At 45.4% G+C, this 24,927-nt stretch overlaps 1 protein-coding gene across 12 annotated transcripts; it reads right to left on the bottom strand.

The window, feature by feature from the left end:
• Positions 1 to 307: 307 nt before the first annotated feature.
• LOC135306174 (hexokinase HKDC1-like) lies at positions 308 to 20,810 on the bottom strand. 12 transcript variants are annotated; one of them, XM_064429753.1, is made up of 19 exons: positions 20,657 to 20,810; positions 19,857 to 20,056; positions 16,618 to 16,780; positions 13,544 to 13,692; positions 13,340 to 13,459; positions 12,354 to 12,449; positions 11,132 to 11,231; positions 10,331 to 10,514; positions 9,290 to 9,445; positions 8,321 to 8,554; positions 7,210 to 7,514; positions 6,814 to 6,962; positions 6,605 to 6,724; positions 5,094 to 5,189; positions 4,909 to 5,008; positions 4,173 to 4,356; positions 3,355 to 3,510; positions 2,049 to 2,282; positions 308 to 1,443 (listed from the first exon to the last, which is right to left on the bottom strand). In XM_064429753.1, the coding sequence occupies exons 2-19, from the start codon at positions 19,917 to 19,919 to the stop codon at positions 1,299 to 1,301; spliced, it is 2,754 nt and encodes a 917-aa protein (XP_064285823.1). In that variant the 5' UTR covers positions 19,920 to 20,056; positions 20,657 to 20,810; the 3' UTR covers positions 308 to 1,298. The 12 variants fall into 12 exon arrangements, 11 of the variants coding, with proteins under 11 accessions (XP_064285823.1, XP_064285822.1, XP_064285821.1 ...); XM_064429752.1 differs by lacking the exon at positions 20,657 to 20,810 and adding an exon at positions 20,269 to 20,512; XM_064429751.1 differs by lacking the exon at positions 20,657 to 20,810 and having other exon boundaries at positions 19,857 to 20,126.
• Positions 20,811 to 24,927: the final 4,117 nt, after the last annotated feature.

Genomic DNA, 24,927 nt, shown 5'->3' with positions numbered 1-24,927 from the left:
AGGATTAAAGGGGATACAGGAACACTTGAGAAGAGAGAACAGGCAGGACAGAGATTTGCTGCTTCTCTGTACCATATTATTGTTTTGGTTTGTTCTGGGTAAACCAGGTCAGGGACATTTGGTCACACAAGGCCATGAGCTCTACCACCAAACCCCCTTCACAATCACTGAAGTGCTGCTGGGCACACATACAGATTTAGATTTAAAGGAAGGTTTAGGTTTAAAGATTTAGGTTTTAAGAAAGCTCCCGCTTGCCTGCATGTTCTTTCCACAACCCAGAAGATGCACTGGACATAGAAGCAAAGGCTCACAACAACACAGATTTATTTACAAACAGGCAGAGCAGCATGCAACAGAAAATTAAAACCAAGGATAAACTTCCTTTGCACAAAAATTTTCTCAGGAACATGGAAGAAGATAACAGAGGGAAAACAAAGAGGAGACTTTCAGAAATATAGGTGATTTTTTCCCCTCTACACAGCTATTTTGGTGGCCTGTTTGATACCCTCTGTGTAGCCCTGACACAGACCTTGCAGACTCTGTAGCTCCTTCTACATTGCCTCTTTCCTTCAGTATCCAAAGAATCAGTCACAGCCAGAATCCATGCAGCACTGGTGTAGCTTTATGTGACTCAGATGCACTGATATATTTTGACACAAACTGATATTCTGTGGAATCACATATTTTTTTCCTTTACATTCATCTATTAAACATGCCTCCTGTCCCCAGGGAAGTATTGCATTACACTTGCAACCAGTGCAGCAGCGGGGAGAGCATCGCTGATCACAGTCCATTAATTTGTTTCACCTGCAAATTTATTGTAAAACCTGTGAAGCATTGAACAAACATGTCCATTAGATAAGATGCAACATCAGAATCTCAATATTCTTTGGGCTAGGGCAAGAAAAAACTAAGCACACGAATCCTAAGAAACTGGTGATAAACTCATTTGTGGTGCAGTAGCTTAACAAAGGTTGTAAAAAGACACATTTGGGTTGATTTTGTTTGATTTGATTTTGTTTGATTTGATTTTGTTTGATTTTTATTTTCACTCTCCCATGTGCATTGCAGGAAGTACAGAACTGAGTAGGCTGTGGCATGCCAAGACATAATGCCAGAGGGGAGCAGAAACACCCAACCCAAGTTACCAAAAATCCACAATCCTGGTTGGTCAAAACCAGCTGCTCCCCCAAAAACGCTACTTGTGTGCTGGTGTTGGCAAAGCTATCTGTAATCACCACTCAGCAAAGCCCTGCTGCACACGCCTGGCAGGGCTGAAATTACTTGACCCCTCATTTCTACTTCTGCCCAACATTGTGCAATCTTTTTGCAACTGCAGTAATGAGGGCAGCTCCCTTCCCACTTCCATCTTCAGAAAGCATGAAAGTCACATCACACTGAGGGGCCAGCTCCTTCACTGTTTCCTGCAGGATCCTAGAAAAACTGAAAGGGAAGGGAGAGAAGAACAGAACATTTTAGCAGCTGCTTTCTGATCTGAGATCTTTGTATTCACCTGTAAGCAAGGAACCTCAGCCCTTGCTTTCTTTTGCTTTTTCTCCTCTTCATGAAAGATACAAACTTTTGTGCACAATCAGATTTTAATTTTTATTTCTCCATTTGACTTTTGTTCAGCACGATGCCACACTGCCCACAGCTTCAGAGATCATGAAGGAGGTTCTCTTCTCCCAACTCAAAAGCTAATGCATCTGTTTCTAGGCCTTGCTCACAGAATACTGACCCACCTCCAAAAAAACTCAAGACAGCTTTCCATCTGGGAGACTCGGATATTGTAGAAATCTACCAAAACACTGGAAAATAAGTATTAGGTTCACTCAACATCCCAGAGAAAAGAGCCTCCCAGTGGTAACCGGAGCTGACTTTACAATTTTTGATCCTATGGCTAGGAAAAGGAAATGACAAAATGCAGTGAAATGTGATAAATCCTTACCCCCCTCAGGTTTTTAATCACCTCAGCAGAAAGCTGGTACAGGCATGGTTTCACAGTTAAAACAGGCAAGCAGCAAAGGGAACGGTGCCAAGGTACTCACTGCGGATGGAGCTTGTACAGAGTCCCATCGACTCCAACAGTGATCTGCAAGCGCTCCACTCCCCGGTTCTCCCTCTTCTTCTCCACGACAGCAGCCAGCCCTGCCCCGCAGAGCCGGGCAGCCCTCCTGGAGACAGCAGCACACACCTCCTTGACGACGATGCTGTCCTCGCAGGTGCTGTCCAGGCCCAGCTGCTGCAGGATGCGCCGCAGCTGCGGGAGCGCGAGGCGGTCACTGCGTGGGAGCACACGGCGGTCAGGGCAGCCCACGGCTCACAGCCATGGTCCAAAGGAAACGGGACCACTCCAGCTCCAACCCTCCTGTTGCTACACTTCTCTTCACAGAGAAAAGCAAGGCACAAGCCTTCTCAAGAACATTTCACATTCTCTGAACATCAGAGAAAGGAAAAACAATTTTTTTATCATTTTCTGTGCCTGTGTTGTGCCAAAGTAGAATGCAATATGGAGATTGTTTGCCCAGAGTGAAGATGTTTTGTTTCCTTGGCCTATCAGGACCAAGAGAGTGTGTGTATCCTGACTGTCTGGACAGGAAAGTCACGAGATGAGTGCAGCTGTGTGCAGAGTGAGTGCCTGGCAGATTCAGTCTAGATGTAATGTATACAATATAATAAAGTAATTAATTAGCCTTCTAATAAGATAGAGTCAAATGCATCATTCTCTCCTCTCTAACTTTCTAAGACACCTTTAATTCGATACTCTCCAGTTCTTTTAAGGCTGGTTTCTCTCTGAATTCAGATTGAAAAGCTGCTCCTGCCATGCCCTTTGCCATGTTAGTCTGCATCTCCAGAAGGCACAAACAGCAGTTCTTCTAAGCCCCAAAGCCATGAGGGAGCAGAGCCAGATCAGCCACGTGACTGTTGATTTCCTGAGACCCTCCTTTCAAGGCTGTCCACAGCAGAAAGGGTTTCAAATAGCCTAGAGACCATTGTAATCATGCAGAGATATATAGGTATGCACATATTTGTGAATCATGGACTTCTTGCTTTCTTAAATAAGTGCTATTTTAAGTCCCACAAGAAACACTTAGCTTGATGGCTAAGGCATCCCAGTTGTGTGGACAGAAAGTGATAATTCATATAATTACAACAATAATTCTGTATTTTCCCCAGTTTCTTATTTTTAACTTTTATTCTGGAGGTGGAGGATGCACAAAGAAGAAAACTGTAAACTGTAACTGACTTAATTCACTTCTTGAAGGAAAGGACTCCACACACTTGCAAAATACTGTTTTCTAGGTGTCTCAGAAGACTTTAAGGATTTAAACCACATAAACTGAACAACTTTACCTCTCAATCTGAGACAGGAATTTTGTTTCAAATATGCCTCTTTTCCTGAGTGATTCCGAAACGTGTCCTCTGAACAGCAGCCCTTGTTTGGTTAAGTCAATCAAAATTTGCCTTACTATTTCGCCCAGGTACATTCCACTGGTCATTTTTTCATACCTGTTGGGTCAAAAGAGGAATAAAAATGTTCATTTAAAGAGATTACTCTGTTTAGCATGAATGTATGTACATGCCCCGTGAACTCAAAAAGAGCAGACCAAGCTTGCAGAGCAATAGCCATGAAACTCCATTTTTCAGTCATCAAAAATCTGTTGCAGTGACTTCAAGTGCAATCATTAATTAAAATATATTTACCTATGCCAAATGGTAACAGAAGTAGATAAACATCCTTGCCATATTAAACAGAATATAGTGTTAAAGCCAGAGTCCACACTGCAGGGAAACTCCTCCCTGTCCCCAAATGCACTCACCAGTGAGTCACATCTAATCAATACTGTCTTTACCCAACAAGTTTAAGTTGTATTTTGCCTTTGAAAAATCACCCTAATAGGAGGAACAAAGCGTGACCTAGACTTTGCAGGGAAATCTTAAAAGCTGCACTCTTTGGTAATGCTTCAAGATGAAAACAGTGCTGTGGTAACAATGTCTGTCTTTTTCTCTTTTTTTTTAATTTTTTTTTTAATATCTAGGTTACTTACCAAGCAACAAAAGAAATGCAATATTAAAATTTCCTTTCTGATTGTTCATTCATTGAGCACATTTTAAAAAGCAGCCAGTGTCTCTCCAAGACTGACTCTTGGCATCAGGACCACCACGTTTACCTCTGTTTCCCTGGGTTGAGTGAGCCTTCATCTACTTCTCTGTCATACTTTGTCCTGATGTGGTCAATGCAGCCATTGTCACCAAATGCTCCCCATTCTGTATTAATGCACATTTTTCCTTCATTCCCTTCCACTATTTCTATGTTTTTCATGTCCTCCATGTAGCAAACATTGGTGCCTGTTCCTAGAAGGAAAGAAATGACAAGACTTCAGCTGGAAAAGTGAAACAGTACTAGAAACTTATGGAAGATGTTTGCAGTGCTCATCTTAAAGTTCTCTTTGCCATGTCTCAAATTTCAAATCCATTCCATGATTCTATGCTTAGACATATTTCTGGATCAAAACCTGGAGGAACCTGTTGGGGGAATCATCTAAAAAGCCCAGCAAGAATTCATTCGGATTTTTAAAAACATTTGCTTGTTCCAAGGTCTATGACCTGGCTACACAGTAACTTGTCAAAACAGGAATTCATGCTCTGCTTGTATTCTTTTACCCTGCAAACACTTGTTAGGCACCATCAGAGATTTGATCACGAGTCCAACAGGTTCAGGAACTTATCTGTTACAGATGTTGATAAGTTTCCTGCTGAGCACCACACAAATCTGCCAAGAACCCCAAGCCACTAATAACACCATATATCAAATTTATCAAATAAAAGGTGCTGGTTTACAGATGCCAAAGGCCAGCCCTGCACAGGTGCTTCCTTCTCACAGTGGCCACTTGACCATCACTGTACCTGCAATGAGGCCAATCTCACAGTTTGGATCCTCATAGCCACAAGTCATCATGGTCCCAACAGTGTCATTCACCACTGCTACAATGTCCAAGTCAAACTCCTAAAACACAAGTCACGATCAGCAGTGGAATGCCAGACTGAGGGTGCATTAAATACACCAAAATGAGCAGGAAAAAACAGCTCACATTTCTCCTCCTGATGGCCTCTCTTAGCATATCAACAACATCTTCCCCCTCACAGTCTGTTGCCTTGAATCCTTTTGTCCATCCCACAAGTGTTCCCTGAAACAGAGGAGAAGGAAAGTCATGAGTGAAGACAAAGAGGAGACTGTACATTGCAAGCATCAGCTTTTTCTTGCCTCCCACCCCAGTGGGTTTTTTTTGCCCAAATAGCATATTTCCCTGGACAGGTTACTGTGGGTGTCTAGTGCAGGCTGTGCTCGTGTATCTTTGTTACCCAACTGCTGGTGGTAGTGGCTCCAAGTTTACTCAGTGCCTTCTAAATCTCATTTGGAAAATGCTTTTGTCATAAATCAAACATTAATGAATATCTACTGTTTATTTTCGGGTTGTTTCCTGCAGGACATTTGGTATGATCCCACAACTCCTGGCAACAATAATCTGTTTCTTTTCAGACAACAACCTGGCCTGACAGAAGTTGATTTCCAGGTTACATAAAGTAATTAGCTTTACATTCCTAAGTGGCTCTGGACTGTCTGTCCAAATTATTAAAAAAAAAAAAAAAAAGAAGAAGATAACTGGGAGAAAAAGCTGATATTAAGAAACACCCTCAAGTTCTAGCAACAGTAGAAGACCAAGCACACAGAGCAACATATTATGGGACACAAATGTGTCTCAGTTTGCCATCAATACTGTGGAATTTGCTTCCTAATCATTTGTCAAGACCTAAATGCTAAGCTGTGGGTTTAGAAGGCATATGAATTCATGTTTCCACAAAAGGCCAAGTCCTATTGCTATATTCTCAACAGTGAGCTGAAAACTGAGACAGAGCAGATTAACTTCCAGGTTTAGAAACTATTGCGAACCCCACTAGGACATAAAAACATTCAATAAAATAGCAGTCTCTCATTTCCCCAATATCTTACATATTTGACTAGAACTAAGCAGCACAACATTCCCTGCCCCTCTTGGAGATCCATAAAAATAATATTTTCTTACTTAAGATCTGAAAAGAGATAATATCTTTTATCTGTCAAAAAGCCAACTCTTCCAAGCTGAGCACGTAAGTTCAGGTCTGTCCACTGACACTCAACAAAAAAAAGCTAACGTGGTGCAGAAGTTACACAGTCAGTGCTGAGCAGCACAGCTTGGAAAACAACCTGGGATTGTAGCTGAGCAAGCAGGAGGAGCCATTTGTTATCTCTTGCCACTGAAGAGTTAAGGCAGCATAAGGAGGTTCCTCGGTTATTAAAAACATGCACTTCATTTTGCTGTTATGAGGGCTTAATCTTTATAGAACAAAAACAAGTGCATGTCCACCACTTACCAGAGACAAGAAGTGGAAGTTCTGCCTCCCATAGGCAGGTGGATAACACAGGATGATAACTTTCTCATGAAACAAAACTGATTTGCAAAGTAAAGTAATACATTCTCCAGACCAAGAAGTCAGCCTTGCCCAAAATGATGTCATGTACCAAGCAGAGGCAGAGCTGACCATTCTGTGCTGCAGCTCTTACCTTGTCAATGCTGGCTTGCCTGCAGGGGAAGGAGAAGGTGAAGCCCAGAGGAAGCCGAGCACCTTTGATCCCCATATACTCCAGAAAGTCTGCTATGCACTGGACAATGTGGTCAAAGAGCTGGAAGGAAAGAAGCAGCATAGAAATATCACAAGTAATCCCATATAATGGGCCTTGGCTGGACCAGTTAAACATTCATTTAAGATTACCTCTTCTCCTGTCCCTTGCATGATCTCCAAAGGAATGGCAAAGATTTTGTTATACATTTGCACTGATCTTCTTTTCCCACTTTTGATTTTGACCAGCAGAACCTTGAAATTTGTGCCACCAAGGTCAAGGGCAAGGAACTTTCCTTTCTCTGAAGGAGAAGAAAGGTATTTCATTTTGGTACCAGAACGACATACCAATGATAGCACTCCATTCCCTGTGGCATTTATCCCATCAACTCTGCTAGCGTGGGGCTGAAGATAACAGATAACACAGCAGGAAGCACCAGTTTGACAACATAAATTCCCCTGGCATGTGCCAGATTAATTAGCCTCCCCCCCAAAACCAGAGAAGCACCTTTCCTGAGCCGCCTCCAGGCGCTCAGGAGCCGACCTCACCCGTTCCATCCGGCGTCCCGCGCACGTACGTGGGCAGCATCTTCACCGTGGCCTGGCCTTGCGTCTCCCTCTTCAGCCCGCACTCCAGCTCAGCCCTCATGGTGTCCCTGAGCTCCCGGAGGGTGCCGGGGGGCAGCAGGAAGGGCGCGAGGGCGGCGTCGAGGCGCCGGCGCTGGGCTGCCAGCCGGCGTGCCACCGCCGTGGCCATGGCGGCGCCGCGGCCGCTGCCGCCCTGCGACAGCAGGAACCGCACGTCGCACGTGGGCACCAGCCTCCTCACCACCTCGTGCAGGCGCTTGGCGTACCTGGCGGGGACACAGAGGCCCTTTCTTAGGCTCTCACAGGCCTCTGGGGCATGGTTTGCTTCGTCTCCGTCTGCAATCAGGCCTCCAAACAGTTTGGAGAATAGTTGGAGGAGGTTTCCGGTTTGGGAAAGCACAGGTTGGAAAACAGGGAAGTAGAGGAGGGAGAAAAAAAGGAAAGAAAAAACCCACAGTGAACTGCAAGTGTCCTAGGGGCCCAGGAGTCACTTGAGAAATCAACTGCATTTCCTCTGACACCATGATTCCACCAAGTTTTTCACAGAATCACAGAATGACCAGGTTGGAAGAGACCTTAAAGATTGAGTCCAACCCAGCCCCAACACCTCAGCTAAACCCTGGCACCCAGTGCCACATCCAGTCTGTTTTAAACACAGCCAGGGATGGTGACTCCACCACATCCCCAGGCAGGCCATTCCAGTATTTTATCACCCTTCCTGTAAAATACTTTTTCCTGATATCCAACCTATATTTCCCTGGGTGCAGCCTGAGACTGTGTCCTCCGGTTCTGTCAGTGCTGCCTGGAGAAAGAGACCAACCCCAGCTGACTACAACCACCTTTCAGGGAGCTGTAGAGAGTGATAAAACCACCCCTGAGTCTTTTTTCCAGGCTGAACACCCCCCAGCTCCCACCCCACTCCAAATTCTAAAGCTCCTGGGACAGCTTTGCAATACCTAAGCCAGTTCAACCTCTCCCCAAAGCTGAAGCAAAACCGGCAGTTCTCTGAAAATCCATGCACACGTGCAGATGGAGGCTCTTAGCAATTACCAAATGCTGTTTAGTTGCTCACTTGGGGTGGGTTTTGTAGAGTCCCCCATCAATGCCAACGGTGGTCCGCATCCTCAGCAGCTTTTTGTTCTCCCTGAGCCGGGTCAGGATGGCTGCCAGGGCAGCAGCACACAGGTTGGCCGAGCGGAAGGAAACGATGGTGCAGACGTGCTGAACAGCAACACAGTCCTCCTCAGAGGGAAACAGGTTCAGCTCTGTAAGGATCTCCTTGGTGTTGCTCAGGCCATCCTTGTATCTGTCCCCAAAACAAAAGAATACATCACCAAATGCAAAAACTTACAAATCAATACCTTGGCTCAAAAAGAAATGAGAGAAGACCACAACACAGCCTAGCATAATTGGCTCCCATAAACCAGTAATGTGTTTCCCACAGCATTCCCAGAAGTACCCAGGGGAGAGAATTCAAATGCTGAACTTTCTGGGGTTCAGCATTTTGTGAGATCAATCAGCTGGTCAAGAAGAGAACAGGATAAAAGAGTCCAAAGAAGGAGATCACAAGCACAGATATACAGCTTTACTCAATACAACAAAGAAAATAATTCCTGGAGTGACAGCGAGGACCAGGATCCCTCTTGAAAACACCAGAATCCCAGTTTTCCATGCAGTCATCCAGTAGCTGATTTATAATCTGTACTACATCTCCACAGCCCCAGTATTCCCACATCAGAGAGGTGAAAACTGCAGCAGTCACCCCACACACTCAGGGTGTTTAATAAATTAAACAGTCCCTGCATCTGGGATGTTTACCAACACACTTGCTACTGTGGTACTTTGCCAAAACTATCCTACACCAACTCCTACTTACAGAAAGATCAACTTTTCTCCTAGGCAAAAGCAAAATCAAGCTGAACAGTTCAGGATTGTTCCCAGCACTCACAGATCTAACCTACATTTTCATTATCACTGCTGTGCTAGTGAAAGACTAACTTTGAGAGTGGCTACTCTCAAAGAGAGTATTTCAAGTTCTTACTTTTCCATTGCAGACACGTGTTTCATTTCAATCTTGCCCTTGGTAAGCAGAGCAGTTGACACTTTCCCGTTGAAGAGCAGACCTTCCTTTGTCATTTTCAGGAGAATGAGTCTCACAAGTTCCCCCAAATACAGGCTGCTGATCATCTTCTCAAACCTGGAATGGAGCACAGGAAGGATTCCAGGTGTTCACCAGCTCCTCTCTTTAGCCCTCCACAGCATCATAGCAGAGCAACCACCTCGTTTTCACAACACATGGGCAGCTCTAGCAGCAATCCCTTGACCTGCAGCAGGGAGCTGTGAAAGGGACTCACCTGTGGAAGCCCAGGGCATTGGGAATATTTCTGTCTGCTCTGAGGTGCCCTGACCCCCAGGGGAGTACTGACTTTGACCCTCATTCATGGATAAAGTTTCCTAGACTTCAAGATAGACCACACAAAAGTGTGAAATAGATTCTAGAGAGTAGTGTAGGTGTATCACTTGGTGAGAAATTTAGCTTTTGGGATTTTTAGTATGTTGTGGATGGAAGCAAGATGGAGGGAACAGGGTGCTGTCCTGGGTTTCTTCTTCATGCTTCTTCTTCCTTCTTCTTCATGGGTTTGGGTGACATTTTGTAATGGGGCAGAAAAGTCCTCATTGTGGGCTCTTTGGGATCAGTTATTGGGTTAAAAGGGAAAATAATCCAGGTGTCAGTTCTTAATTGGATAGTTTAGTCTTAAAAGTCCTTGTAACAAGAGATTGTTGGCCATTTTGTGCCTTCTAATGAAAAGCTGCAAACTCACAGTAGTGAGATGTTTTATGGATAAGAAATACTAAACACCTGAGTCTGGAGATGAATTACTGTCCCAAATGCCTTCACTCCAGACTCAAAGAAACCAACAACTGGTACCCCCACTTCTCTCCAGAAGAGAAAGAGCTGGATTACACAGAACCAGCATCAAGTCATCTCAGGTCCACTTAAGACAATTCCTGTTCCAAGGGGGCAAACACTGGAAAAGCACTCTGAGAATCCAGACTGCAGGTCACTCAGGGAATCACTCACAATTGTTTTCCAGGGTTGAGAGATCCCAGGTCCAGCTCCCGATCGAACTCGGTCCTGATGTCCTCCAGAGCACCGTCATCTCCAAAGGCCCCCCACTCCGTGTTGATGCACATCCTGCCCTCATCCCCCTCCACCAGGCTGATGTGCCTCATCTCCTCCATGTAGCAGGCGTTGGTGCCAGTCCCTATGGGCATTGGATAAGCCATGTTTGTTCCATGTGTGCTTTTTGTTTAAGCCCACATGTTTGGGAGTAAGTCAGTGTATTACCTTTGGAAGAAAATACAAACCCATAACCCTGTGGCACAGGATGGGCCACCTGCACGCATGAAATCATCATTTCACAGTGAATGAAAAAGACTTGAAATTATTCTAAGGTTTGGCTTGTTGGAAAACATTTTTTTTTCTCTTTCAAATGTACCTCTGTGTGCCTAATAAAAGGCATCATAGTGCATGAAATGGAGAAACTGTGGAAAGCATAGCTGGTACTAACTACCAGACGTGAGGGGAATTCAGCTTCCTCTGGACAGACACAGTAATTTTCTATACAGTCAGCAGGAAAGTTTAGTATGCTGGTCACAACTGAGCCCAGACAAAATGGGGACTGTGGTATTTGATGGCAATGTGATCAGCATAAAAACAGCTGCTTTACAGAAGGCAGCCAGGCTTGAAAATCCAACCATTGTTTTTTCCATTTTCTTTCTGCTCTTTCCTGTATTGTGAAACTCCCTCCTACTTCAGATTTGTAGTAATTCAACAAATGAGAGGGAAAAAACCCTTCATGGTGAACAGAAAAAAAATTACCAATTATGAGTCCAACTTCACAGCGCTGGTCATCATATCCACAAGTCATCATGGTTCCCACCGTGTCATTGACCAGCGCCAAAACATCAACATCTATGTCCTAAGAGCATAAAAATGGGTGATTAACAGGGAGAAAAACTCAGAAAGCCTCCTCTGTGATAAAGCACCAGCATGCAGACACTCCCTGGGTTGCACCTAGAAGGCCTCATTCAGGACAGCTCCTTGGTTGAAAGACAATACTTCCCTTTACAACGCTCTTCACACAGCTCTAAAGTTACAAAGATCTCTGAATTCTCAAGTGTTTTGCCAGCCTCTTTGCTTGAAGGATTTGTTTTTCCCCAATCCCACCTCATTTGCCAGAAAAGTGACATATTATTGGTGTGAATGTTGTGATACTGTGCTTATGGGCTGTGTGAAAGGACAACATCTGAAGATGATTCTGTCCCACCAAGTGGGACAGAAAACACACAGAAATGTAGCTACAGCTGTGCAGCAATACCACACTCCAGTAGAAAGTTATTCCATTGAGGCTGTGCAGTTTCCTCTTTGCTATGAAGTCATCAAGATATGGAAAGATGCTTTGTATTTATTAGCTGGTGTTATCAAGAGCACCAAGCATGAAAAGCAAGGCTTTCCAAAATATTAACACACAGTGTTATTCAAAGGCTGTATGCTAGTTCAAGGGCAGATTTAATAATGTCTTATTACTGGCCTTAAAAATTGCCATCAGTGGCTCCATCCTACAGACTGAGGGGGACAGGCAAGCCCTGGTGGAGTTAGGTGTGCCAGTTTGAGATGGCAGCTTCCCCCTACCAACCCTCACACCACAGGCCAGGCTGTGAAACACAGAGTGTGAAATTATTGGGTGTTTTATATCTCACCCTGCAGTTTCACAAGAGGTTCCCCTGGGCTGAGACAGTGGGGCCATCCTGGTGAGCTGACACAGCCTGGGCTACCAGCCTGCAGCTGATACAGCTGGTCACCCTTGTGTTACCAGGGCAGTCTGAATTGCAGCTGTGAGGGAGACTCAGATCCACAAGATGTGCAAGCAGGCTGAGCGCTTGCTACTGCCCATCCCTGCAGGATGCAGGTGCTGCTGGAACCCTGGTTACTGAGAATTTGAGACTTTTTGTGCTGACAGCTCTCAAAAGCACCCACACACCAAGAGATGATTTCCCAGGAGGACATTCTCTGGCTCAGCTCCTGCAGGTCCCAGACTTGCCTGGTGTTTCTGGAGGGCCCTGTGCAGAGAGCTGACCACGTCTGTGTCCTGCACTCCTCGGACCCTGAAGTGTTTTGTCCACGCAAGGAGAACCCCCTGAAAAGCAATAGTGCAGTGACCCAAAAGCACACAAACCACAAAGCCAGTCAAGACTGACGGGTGTGAAGAAGCCCATTATTAAAACTCGGCCAAAATAAGTCAGAGTAGAACATCTTACCTCGGGGTGCCTGTCAGTACCAACCTGTAAGTCACATCTTACCTCGGGGTGCCTGTCAGTACCAACCTGTAAGTCACATCTTACCTTGGGGTTCCTGTCAGTACCAACCCATAAGTCACATCTTACCTTGGGGTGCCTGTCAGTACCCAACACAACCAAAAAGGCACAGTCACAAAGTCCCAATTCTGTAAATGTGTCTCCCTGTCCTTCATTTAAAGCACATGTGGCTTTCCCATGTTGATCACAGTCTAATAGCATTAAGCAAAAAGCATTTGCAGGACTGGAGCCCAAAGCACAGACCCCTAGAAATAAGAGAGGCTAGAATGAGAGAACACAAAGTAATTGCAACCAGCCCTTCGTTTCCCCGAGAGGTGTCTCAAGCAGCTCAGCTACAGGTACTTCCTATTCAGAATCAACTGTAAAAAAAAACCCCAAACCTGAGAGTGAGTAAAAAAAGAAAAATGTTTGAAGACACAGAAGTGCACATCTCTTTCTAATAGTGTTAATACAGGGGCACATGGTTGCTGTGGAATTGTGTACTGATGAGCAGTAGAATAGCTTTTGCTTAAAAATGATGCTGTCTTGAGATGAGAAATGAATCATTGAAGGATAGTCAAGTCTAGTTAAATACTAAAAGTCATCCATGGCTTCTTCTGAGAGCTGTGTAAACATGACCCCACTTAAAAGCCACAGGTAGCACCTGCATTCAACAGCTTCTCCAGAATCTGCAAGGAGCTCGGCTTGACAACAGTGTTCTTATGCATCTTACCTCATCCAGTTTGGTCTGTTTGCATGGAAAAGAAAATGTAAAGCCAAGAGGTAACTTCTTCTGCTTCAGGTTTTTGGTCTCCATGAAGTCTGACAGGCAGTCAGCAATGTAATCAAAGAGCTGCACAGAAAAGAGAGGAGAGCTGGGCAGCGTCCTGCAGGCGGGTGCTGCAGCAGCAGCGGTGCAGCAGCAGCAGTGCCCTACCTCGGCTGCGTTCCCCTGGGTGACCTCCTTGGGCGTGGGGTAGAACTTGCTCTCCAGCTGGCTGCTCTGCTTCCCACCATCACACACCTTCACCCGGTGGGCACGGAACTGGGAGCCACCCAGGTCCACAGCAAGGAAATCACCCTCCTCTGCAACAGGAGGGGACCCATCACTGGGGATGGCCAGGAAGCGTGGCTCAGGTGCTGCTGGAGCCCTCTTACTGACAGTTTGTGACCAGCACTGACCCCCAAAAGAACACTACATTTAACCTGAGGCTGTAGAGAAGACTTCCAAAATTAAATAATAGCACTGAAATCACAGATGTGTAGTTTGAACAGGAGTGTGTAATATCACATACTAGAAAACTTAAAGTTTAAAGTTTTAGAATATAATAAGATATACAAAACAAGATAGAATATATTTTAAAAATATATATAAGTTTTAAAACGGAAGCTAGTCCTTCTTCTTCACAAGTTTAAGTAGTATTATGTAATTAGATAAAAAATTCCACATCGAGGGTCACAGATAGTTATTAAGTTAAAAGTAAAATTAAATTTAGCATAATTTCTTAATTAGACAGTTTATCCTTAAAAAGCCTTGTAAAGAGAGAGACAGGTCTTGATTTTTTAGTTTATTAGAGTGAAGTGCTGTAGAACTCACAGTTTATAAAACTGTAACAAATAAGAATAGACATCTGAATCTGAACAAGAAATACCATCTCACATTTAATCCTGACCCTAACAAAAAAAAAAAAAAAAAAAAAGCAAAGGCTCAAGAAGGGGCCATGCTGATGGCCACAGCCCAGGGCCCTCCCTCAGCACAGCCAGAGCCTCTCCTGCCCCACCAGGGCAGATCCTTATCCTGTGGGCCTGGGAGCACCAGAAACACTGAGAGCTGGAAACCCTCAGCAAGGCTACCAGGTCTCTCCTTTCAGCCTGCTATGCAATAGCTAATTCAATTTTTATTTGCCAGTTTGGGTTTGTTCACCCTGCTCCTTCCACAGCAGCATATTTTCAAGCTGCAGAAGGATGAGCTTTTCAGCAAGAAAGGCCAAAATCAACTGCAAACCAACCAGTGCACACAGGGGCTGCAAAAACCATCACCTGAAATGTGGCACGAGTAGAATGTGAGATCATTGTCAGTAGAGGATGCAGGATTTACAGACATATGTTAAGACTCAGCTCTAGTGCAGAAGTCAAATTCTAAGTGAGGCCAAGCTAATTTGCCACCCAAAGCCAACGAACACAATCCTTTTCAAATGTCTTTTGGTGTTTCTGTGAAAGTACCATTTTGTTTCACAGACTTGCCCAGACACACCCATCTCCTGTAGCAAACCTCGATGGAAGGACAGTTCGGCCTCACTGCTACAATAAAATGTGTTTATCCCTCACACAGGAAAATGCCCTTCCCAAAAGGAAAACACAGTGGTATGTGCCTAGCCTTGCACGATCTTTGTTCCACAGTCCAAACATGATTAAATCTGGTCCTGAAAGGGAAGGAAGCAGGAAATTCTACCTGTAATACCATGGTCAGCTATCAAAGGTGAGGAGGCAGAGTGGGTTATTCAGTAAACTGTGACATTAGTCAGACTGTTAATCCCTAAACTATGAAGAACTAAAGATGCTCTATATGAGTCATTTCAGTCAGCAACACTGAGGACACCAAAAAAATCTCAAAGTTAATAATAATAATAAAAAATAAGTTAATATAAATAAATAATGAGGGAATAACCATATAGGTTTGAGCTGTTTAAACCTGCAGGAACTTTTAACCAATCTGGAAGCAAAATAACCAACAAGGATTTTTCTAGAGGGCAAAACCAGAAGAATCAATGTGATAATTGGAGTAGGCAGTGTGTCAATAAGATATAGCCCAGCTTGATACTGCAGCATGTCCTTGGCACACAGGAAAGGCCACACAGGCCAGGGGAGCAACATCCAGCCTTGGCCTTGGGGGACATTGGCTCTTGCAACACCGATGACACTACATGCAATTTCCAGGTGTCCTGGCCTCAGGGGCTCCCTGCTGTTCCAGAACAGCATCAGAGACCTGTGAGACCTCAGCACCAGTGACTGACACCGAGACTGCAAGGGTTAAAAAAGTACTTCTTTCTGACAAAGCTAGCAGCAAAGGAAGAGTGCCCCCTTCCATCCAGTCAGCTTGTGTATAATTTCTCTCAGACATGCCTCATTTCAAGGAACTTGCCTTCAAAAACCTTCTTTATGCCATTAAAGCTGTTATTCCTCATTTAATTGCAGGGAAATTACCATCAGAGGGAATAAAGTCACATAGAAAGGTACAAAACTAACATTTCAGTTTTCTGTACATCTAGTTTATACCAAGTCCTGATCTAGGTGACACACAGAATCCTGCACAAATTAATTTAGTTAAACCTGGGAAAAAATGTCATTTTCTGTCAGGCTGCACTGCCAGGAGCCAGCTGAGGAGTTTTATTTTGGATGTGCACACTTCTCCAAACAAGATGAGCTTTTAGTTTCTATCTCATGTCACATCGTCCCACTACTGCACTTTGTCTGTTCAAGTCTCAGCTGAAGAAGCAGAGCAGTTTCCTGGTAGACCCCACACAATGGAGAAGGCAAGGAAGGGCAGAAGGGATCACATTTTGGGGAATTAGCAAAAGCAGTGCAGAATTTGGGGATGCCAGCTCTGAGGATGCCGTGCTGCTGTCACTTTGAGGGGTTTCCCTGCAGCATCCTGCCCTCCCTGCAGCTCTAAGGGCAGGCCACCCATCCCACAGCAGACTGCACTGCAGGCTCTGAGCTGTAGAGGCTGCCCTTGCCATGTCCAGCACAGCTCCCACAGCAAGGCCTGCACTAGGAGCAGATGGGAGAAGCTGCTCCCGAGCACTTTCTGGGTCCTTTCCTCAAACAAGCAGCTCTAGGTCAAAATTCACCTGGTGGAAGGGAAAACCCACTCTGCCAGCACTGCCTGAGGCTCAGTGTACACAGGTGCTTTCTCCATGAGTAACCAGAGCCCCTGGCTGCCCGTGCCTCTGCTGTGCTGTCCCGGGCTGCTGGCAGCAGCTCACCTGGCTGTGCAGAGCAGGGACCCACCTGAGCCATCGGGCAGCGAGCGCACGAACGAGGGCAGCATCCTCACTGCTGCTGTGGGGTTGGTGTCCCTGCCCAGCCCCTTCGCCATCTCGGCCTGGAAGCGAGCTGTCACATCCAGCAGGACATCATCAGAGAGGCGCAGCTGGCACAGGTACCTGTCCACCTGCAAAGAGGAAGGTGGCACTCAGGCATGCAGGCTCCTCGGGCTGGGGGTCAGCTTCATTTTTGTCCTCAGCACCGAAGTTCTCGTGACTGTCAGTGCAAGCAAGCTCCAGGTCATCATCAGGACATTCACTCTTATTAAAAAACTTTGTTTTGGAAATGTTTAATGCAGCCTTGGTGAATTACTGCCCCAAAGTTGGCCATCTTCTCTGATGGCTCAGTAACTTGACAATCTATGTAAGCCCATGAGATTTGCTTGAGACCCTGACAAGCTGTTTTCACACCATCCTCTCCTGCTAGAGATGTAATGAGCTAGAACTGCAAAATACGTCAATCTGGTGAGAATTTGACCTCTCTGAGGCAGGTCCAGAAAATGCCATCAGTACCCAAGCGTGTCAGCCACAATCCAAAAACATCTATTCAGCTACTGCTTCACTCCACAGACAATTAACTTTGTTGGCATGCCAGGCTGGAACTCAAAGCCTTTTTCTCACTCCAGCTCTGCTCCCCATTCTCTTGTGATTCTAGGATTACATCTAAAACACATTTTTGGGTGCAATCAATAGCCTTTGTTAAAGGTCTGTAACTCACAGAATACATCAAAATAGAAGCCAGTTGAATATAAAAGAATTCAAAAGTATCTATGAAGCAGCTCATTCAGATAAACTGGCAGAGGAGCTAATCACTGTTTATGAACAGCTTCATCAGGTTTTTTTTCCTAAAGGACCACATGTTGCTGGGACTGACACATACCTGCAGAGCTTTAAGCAGTGTGGCCTAGAAACTACACAACTGGGTACAACAAAGGGTTAACACGGGAAAAAACATGTTCTGTCAACATCCAGAAGCTTTTCCACTGGGGAGCCAGACTTTGGTGCTGCATGAACATGATGCAGGCATAATAATTGTGTGCTCCAAATAGCTGGGTGTCCACTGGAGGGTCATTGGTGTTTGCAGTCCCATTTACATAGGGAGGTCTGGAGGGTCTGAAGGACACAAACAAGTCCCACCAGCAATATGGCAGGATTTAAAGGGCTGGATTGTTTAAGCAAAGGGCAATGCATGTTGTAGATAAGTTGGTCTCTGCCACAGTTTGGACTGGCCACCTATTTTAATGAGGTACAAACTAATTACCTATTCACAGTCCCATTTTAAACTGATGGTCAGCAATGAACCACCTGAAAGAGCCAGGATCCTAAAAGTCACTCCAGCACTTAACACACACACAGAGGGGAGAAAGTGTTAAACTACAACTGACAATTGTCCCAGAGCAGCAGCTGCCTTTGGATTCAGCTGTGCCTTGAAAAGGTCATTATTCAGATTTGTCTTTGTAGCCCTTGTTTGTGCAAGTATTTGATTCCCACCAAGGGTTTTTGGAGGCCCCACCACTGTGTAGGATCCATCATCTTAGCCTATGCACCCATACTGATTATTTGGAGAAAATACAGTGACTGGAGACATGCAGCACTCATTCACTCTGACACAGACCCAAACAGCCTTGTGACAGAAAGCCTGTGGGGGAAAAACTCTCAAGAGTAATAAAAATGGCCATGTCTGTTTGCAGAGAACACGCACTAGCTCCCTGCAGCCCACAGACACTGCATTCCCACCCTGTTTACCTGCAACCAGAGGAGCAGACAGTCCTCTCCCAGGAACTAGATAAGGCAGAGCCCAGGGAATCCTGCTGGCTCTCCAGCCTGGTTTACAACCTGAGCAAGGCCCTGCTCTCATAACCATTTACTTGTGAACACAGGAATGGCCAGGCTGTGCTAAACCAAGCTGGTTGTCCCCCTCCCGTGGCACAGGAACAGTGCCTTGTCTCATTTATGGAAACAGAACTGTTTTCATGGCAGGCAGGCTCTTGGTTTTGACACCACAGAGTAAATAAGCCTGGGGAGGGAGAGGTGGGAAGACATCCCTTCTTTCTGATAGGGGAGGAATCAGCTCTGTTCTGTACAGCCTACCCTAGGCTAGCTATAAGAGAAGTCTGAGGAGCATGTGGTTTCTTGCCTTCAGGAAGGGCTAGTCTGCACCTTGCAGAAAGACTTTGATTTTTAAAATGGGTTTGCCAGAATTCCTCTGCTCCCTTGTCTCCACTGTCCTCACTCAGCTGCAAGCTCAATGTTTCTCTGCAGAGCCCAGTACACCCAAGCACTGCTCCACAAGGTCTTTCTCTTTCTTAGTGAAAATAATGAAGAAATAGTTCTGTCTAGATAAGAGATCAGCTCCTCACAGAGGGGAGGGGCAGCAAGGCCTTTTTCTGATCACATTAAATCCTAGGGATAAAAGGGCTATGACTGAGTCAGGGACATCTGATTGTTGGGCTACCAGCACCTCTCTCAGAATGCCTCTCTCCAAAACAGAATTAATGGAAGAAGTCCTCCTTGGCCCAAGCCACTCCATGTTTTGGGCACAGACAGGAGAACCTGGAGTTGCCCACTTTGCTGATGAGCTCAGTGATGGAAGTGGACCCATGTACCAGGACCTTGGATCTCCCACCATGCATCCACAGACAGCTCCAGATCTGAGCCATCTTGAGCTTTTCCAACTGTAATTAAAGGTCACACCTATAAACATCAGTGATTAGCCAGTTTTGGACAACCAGAGCGGAGGCACATGAACCCCAACACCAGCTGAAATGTCTCCTGAATCTCAGCAGACCCAGAGCAAAGACCACGGGGGTTTTCCTTATCCCTGCTACGTGACTGATTCCTGATTCCTGCTCAGCTTGAGAAATCCCATCATTCACAATACACTTGCAAGGTGGCTCTGCAAGAGTCATCATTCTGTCCTCTGGGCTCTTCCACACCATGCCAGATAAAGCTTAAGCACTTTCCCCTACTGGAGAGAATTTGCTCTGTTACTGGGAGACCACTTATAACTGTGCAGAGAAAACCACTAACCAGACCTATTTTCACACTTGCCAGGTGGCTTAAGGTCTAAATAGCTCCTACCCCATTTGGCTGAATGGTTTTAGTGGATAATGCCATTACATGGTCTGCATTACACACTGCAGACCCCTCTGTATCTGGGTAACACAGTTCTTAAAATAGCAACCAGCTAACGCTGCAACTTACCTTTTTTATTTGATCCTCTTTTAGCTTTGTGAAATGGAAAGCTAGCAAGTGGACAGCAAACATTTTCTTGAAGCAGGTGGATGAGTCAGTAGTGACAGAGCTGCTGTGAATAACTCCAAAGCGACAGATCTTTATTCACGAAACTGGAGCTAGAGAAACTTCAGCAGAGGCATTTTCCCCCGTGTGGAATAGCAGAGTTCCTGGGAAATTGAGTCCAGAAATAAATCCATGCAGTGTGATCGGGTCAGTGATTAAACTTCTGCCTCTTTGTATCAAGCCCCCCCCCACATCAACCCAAAGTCCCTCCCTCCCCAGCCACACACTTCATTGTGCCAGAGCAGGCACCTGGAGAGCTGCCAAGCTGAAGGGGAGAAAAATCGATTTTGTTACTGCCCCACTTGGGAATTGTTACCACTTCTCCAAGCAGTTGCTATGCAGCCTGCCCCGCTTCATTCCAGGGGCTGACAGGCTCCCACCACTGCCTGTGCTGCCGGCAATCTGCAAAGCTGAGCGGCTTTAGGAGACTTCTTCCCCCTGCTCAGCACTCCCACTCGTGAGACAAGCTCTTCTGCATGAATTAACTTCACTCCACTCTGCACAGTGCACCCTTATCTGCAGCTTTGGACCAATTAAGCTTCAGCTGTGCAAAGAGCAGACACACAGACCCCTGCCCCCAGCTGGAATGCCTCTTGTGCAATTCCCAGCAGAGAGGTTTTGGACTGATTCTTCTCCCTTCTCCCAAAGCTCCAGAGCAGTGAAGATCCTCAGTACTGCAAAACCAGGGGAGAGGACAGATTCACCTGGCAGGCAGCAGTGTGGGTATCAGACAGCCCCTCCAGAAGGATGCCTTTCACTGGCAGCACAGAGCACCTCAGCAAGAGCAGCTTCCTTACACCATCAGATTTTGACACAGCCTTTAACCATCACTCTCAAATTCATTCTGAATTCACAGGTGGTTCCAGGATTTCGTCACTGTATAAAGTGATATGGACTGTGGAAACATCATCCCAAGAAAACTCAGTGTAATGCTGACACAAAGGAGAGGAAGAAAAAAAAAAAGGCATTCTCATGGGGTAATTAGAGGCTCACTCTCAAACTACACCTACACACCATGTGTTTCCCCCCAGTTACTGTTCACAGTTACTGCAGACAACTGTCACCCTAAATTCTGCAGAACAAGGTTACAATTAAAATTATTTTGCTAGATTAGAAAAAAAACAAAACGGGGAGAAGAGGAAAGGGGGAGGAGAGTGACAAGTAATGTGAGGAAACACAAAGAACTACTGAGCAGTAGGAATTGTCTAGAGATCCAGAGAAGGGCAGAGGCATCAGTCAGTAGAAAGGATGTCTGGCTACATCAGTTCATAGCCTAGAGTGGACCCAACCATCTCATGCTATTGTAAAAAGAAAAAAAACACAACTGATCATGGTGGGCTGTATCTACAGGAGGATAATCCAGAGGCACACAAACACTCAGCTCCACTCAGCACCAGCCTTGGCAAGAGGACTGCCCAGTCCTGTCAGCTATGGCACATCAAGGAGGCAGGGATCAGGAGGAGTTAGCTCTGCTGAACATCAGGAGCAGTCACAGGTCACATTTTTTCAGCTTCTGATCACGAGAAAAGAGAGGGGAACCCCCTCTGCAAAGACAAATCATACAGAACCTCTGCTAGGAAAGGTTTTTTTTATTTTTTTCTCGTCCTGCCTTGCATCAGAGATGAGCTCTGGACACTGGTAGATCCTGCCAGCTCTATTTATTTTCCATTACTCTAGAACAAGAGTAAAGCAGACAGAGTGGCTGAGCAGTCCATAAATAGGGCTTGTTCTAAAATTAGGCCTTTGATCTTTGAGAGAAAGAGAGAAAAGAAAGAAGAAAATAAGCCTCACTACCAGTCAGAAAGCACGGTTCACTTCTCCTCTATTCATCTTTTAATAACTGCTGGCTCGTTAAGTCAGACACTGACTCCCAAAGGGACTGTCTCTCTCCTCATTGTTTACCCATGCCATCCGAGTCACAACCCCTCTGGCCAGCAGAATTGAAAACATCACCTTTCAAGCTCCATCCCCCTTTGATCCAGAGCTCATTGTGTCTGTAATACAGCAGATTTATTTTTTATTCTCTCCTTTCTGTCTCTGCCGGACGCCACTGGAAAAGGGTCTCAAAGATCTGAATGTTCCTAAACTGGCAGCAGGCTCTGTGAAATACCTGACATGTCAGAATCAGTGTGTAACCTGTTCACTCACCCTTGGTGCATCCCAGCTTCCGGCAGCCTGCTGTGCAAGAGAACACAAGACATGACCTCATTCCCACACAGACAGCAGCTCAATGTACCAGGGCCCAAGCCCCAAAAGTGTTACAGCCATTTTGTACACATCTGGCCAGGACAGGGGAACCAGCCCAGGCCCAACTGCATGCAGCTTGGAAGCTTGAGGTGATGGTTTTTTTCTCTTTTGTTAGACCTGCACCAATAGAAGTTATTCACAAACCTTCCTTCCCTGCTTTGCAAGGGCCAACAAGACTTTAAAACTGTAACGCCTCACTCTGTACTTTCTTCTCCTGCAGTTCTGCCTCCAAACCCCATGGAGAATCCTGAAGAGGAGAATCCTGAAGAGTCAGGTATTCATCTGCCTCCCACAGCCTTGCAGTCAAAGGCCTGCAGAGAAAAGGAGCTCATAGCTACAATGGGAAAAGTCACAAAAATGTCTTGAGTACATCAGCTAAACATGCCCTTGTTACCTTAGAAAGAGGTACTGTATCAATAAGCATTTTATTGTGAGATAAACTCATCTGTCTTTGGTGAGGAATCAAAGGCAGCAGCAATGCTGGCTGCTAAATTTGGTATCCAGGTTAACATGGAGACAGTGGACAAGGCTACTAGAGAGCCATCAGGGGAAATCCTTCTTTGCTATAGTTTTTGATTCCAAAACCAACCCCTAGAACACATTCCCTGCAGTAGCAGCAGGTTCATCACCCATTATATTCCTCTAAGTTCATCAAAGCTCAGGAGAGAAAGAGGTCCCCATATTCATTCTGCCTGCATATTCCACTCCTAGTGCAAGATCAGGACACAAACTAAGGCAGAACACCTGAGGGGAGTGACAGGAAAAATCAGAATAGAGATGGAAACAGCACAGACACAACAGAGCATACTGGGCTTATAAGACAGAAGGATTTTACCAAGCAGTGCTGTTACAATCAGCACCCTACATTTGAAGGACAGCAAATAAACAATTAATGAATTAACTTCCAAACATCTCTGATTTTGATGCCTGAAATTACTCTGGAAATCTGAACACCTGAAATAGTTTTGCAAACCTGATTCCCAGATCAAGAGAACAGTGTTGCTGTTGCTTAAAAATAAAGCTTCAGCAAAGCCCCACAAGGCAGGTTAAAAACTGGTAGCTGGGGTAACTCACCACAGCAGTCTAGATTGCACCACACGGGACCAATCTGGCAGCCATTCTAATGGGAGTCAATGACAGCCACACCATTAGCTCAGAAGAAAACTTTCATAAAGTCAGCCTGGAAACGCCTGAATAAACTTCAGAGCTTCTAAAACAGTTACTATGGAGTCACTATGGAAACAAGCAGCGAGTTAAGCAAAGTGCTAATCTCAGCAAAATACAAAAAAGAATGCTTATAGTCATTTAGCTTCTTTATTGCAATGCTTGGTGCTGAAACACAAGGTTGGCTTACACCCTAAAGTCCTAGACACTCTTTCCTTGATCAAAAATATACACTAGCACTCAGCTTACTGCATGATTAAAGGACAAATTCAGCCTAACAGAAGCAAAGTACAGTATCAGTGTGGGTCTCCCACAAGCCAACATCACACACATTGGGCAGAGAGTTGTCCATGGTGGACAACCAAGGTGGTTTCAAACAGTGCTTTGCACATCCACCCTGGGAAAGTGCAGTCCCAGGGACAAGCAGGACAACACACGTGGGCAAAGCGTGCCTCAGGCTTGAGGAGCTGCTGCTTCCCTTCCAGGGAGAGCCAAGGAGCAAGGAGGCAACTGATACCACTCCACCACACAACCCACACCACACAAGCTGTGTGACAGCAGCAAATACAACACATTTGTAAGGGTTAATGCAGGCTGGCACTCTGTGCAAGTGGTGCTGCTGTTCAGCAGGACTCTGGGAAAGCAAAGCTGAACTACTCATCTGCAGAGCAGAAAATCCACAACATTCACACGGCCACTGCCACACACACAGAGCTGCTTGGTTTTTCTTGGGGAAGGAAAAAAAGATGTGTTTTTGCAGGGGAAGGACCTAAAACTTTCTCTTCCCACCAGTACTGTACTGAAAGCAGCAGCAGATGATGTGGGCTAGAAACATTTACACACTGCTTGCTTTTTAGTAAACAATGGAGGGAAAGAGTACATGAACTACACTGAAAACAGATGTAAAAACATTTTTCAAAATGCTGCAGACTTCCTTCTGAACAGCAGCATAAAGGACTGATACCAGGAGAAAGAAAAGGGGATTCAGAGCAGACTTTCAGCCTGCAGAAAAACACATTTGATCACTTCAGAAAGTCAGGTATTGAACAATGAAACTCAGCCTGGATCTTAGAGGATCTGTCAATGTCAACACTGACACAAGCAGGACCTGTGCACTTGTACACAGCCAACCCCAGATATATGGCCAGTGTAGCATTACTCTCCTCAGGTAGCCCAGCAACAGGAACAAGTGCTGCAAGCCATTTCTGTAAATACACAGCAGTTTCAGCATCTGATTCTTTCCACTCTCCAGCATCCATACTGGGAGCTCAAAAGCACACCTTAAAGCTGCTCACATGAAAACCAAATCACACAGCATCACACTTACCCCTCAGATTACAGAACTGAAATTCACTCCAAAATTCTTGTGGCCAGAATTCCATCACGCTCGACATATTACCACAAATGCTTTTAACCTCCTTACACATTTTCACAGGACACAATGGTTAGAGGCACATGACTCCTATCCCCATCCTAAGCCAATTTTGCTCCAGGCTGTTCATCACTTGTTTGTGGTCTGTTAAACTCTGCCCTTTGAGAAGGGGTGGAATGAGTAGCTAATTCA

The sequence above is a fragment of the Passer domesticus genome, chromosome 8 (genome assembly GCF_036417665.1).
Source record: "Passer domesticus isolate bPasDom1 chromosome 8, bPasDom1.hap1, whole genome shotgun sequence".
NCBI classification, from domain to species: domain Eukaryota; kingdom Metazoa; phylum Chordata; class Aves; order Passeriformes; family Passeridae; genus Passer; species Passer domesticus.
This window is presented reverse-complemented; position numbering and strand designations above follow the sequence as displayed.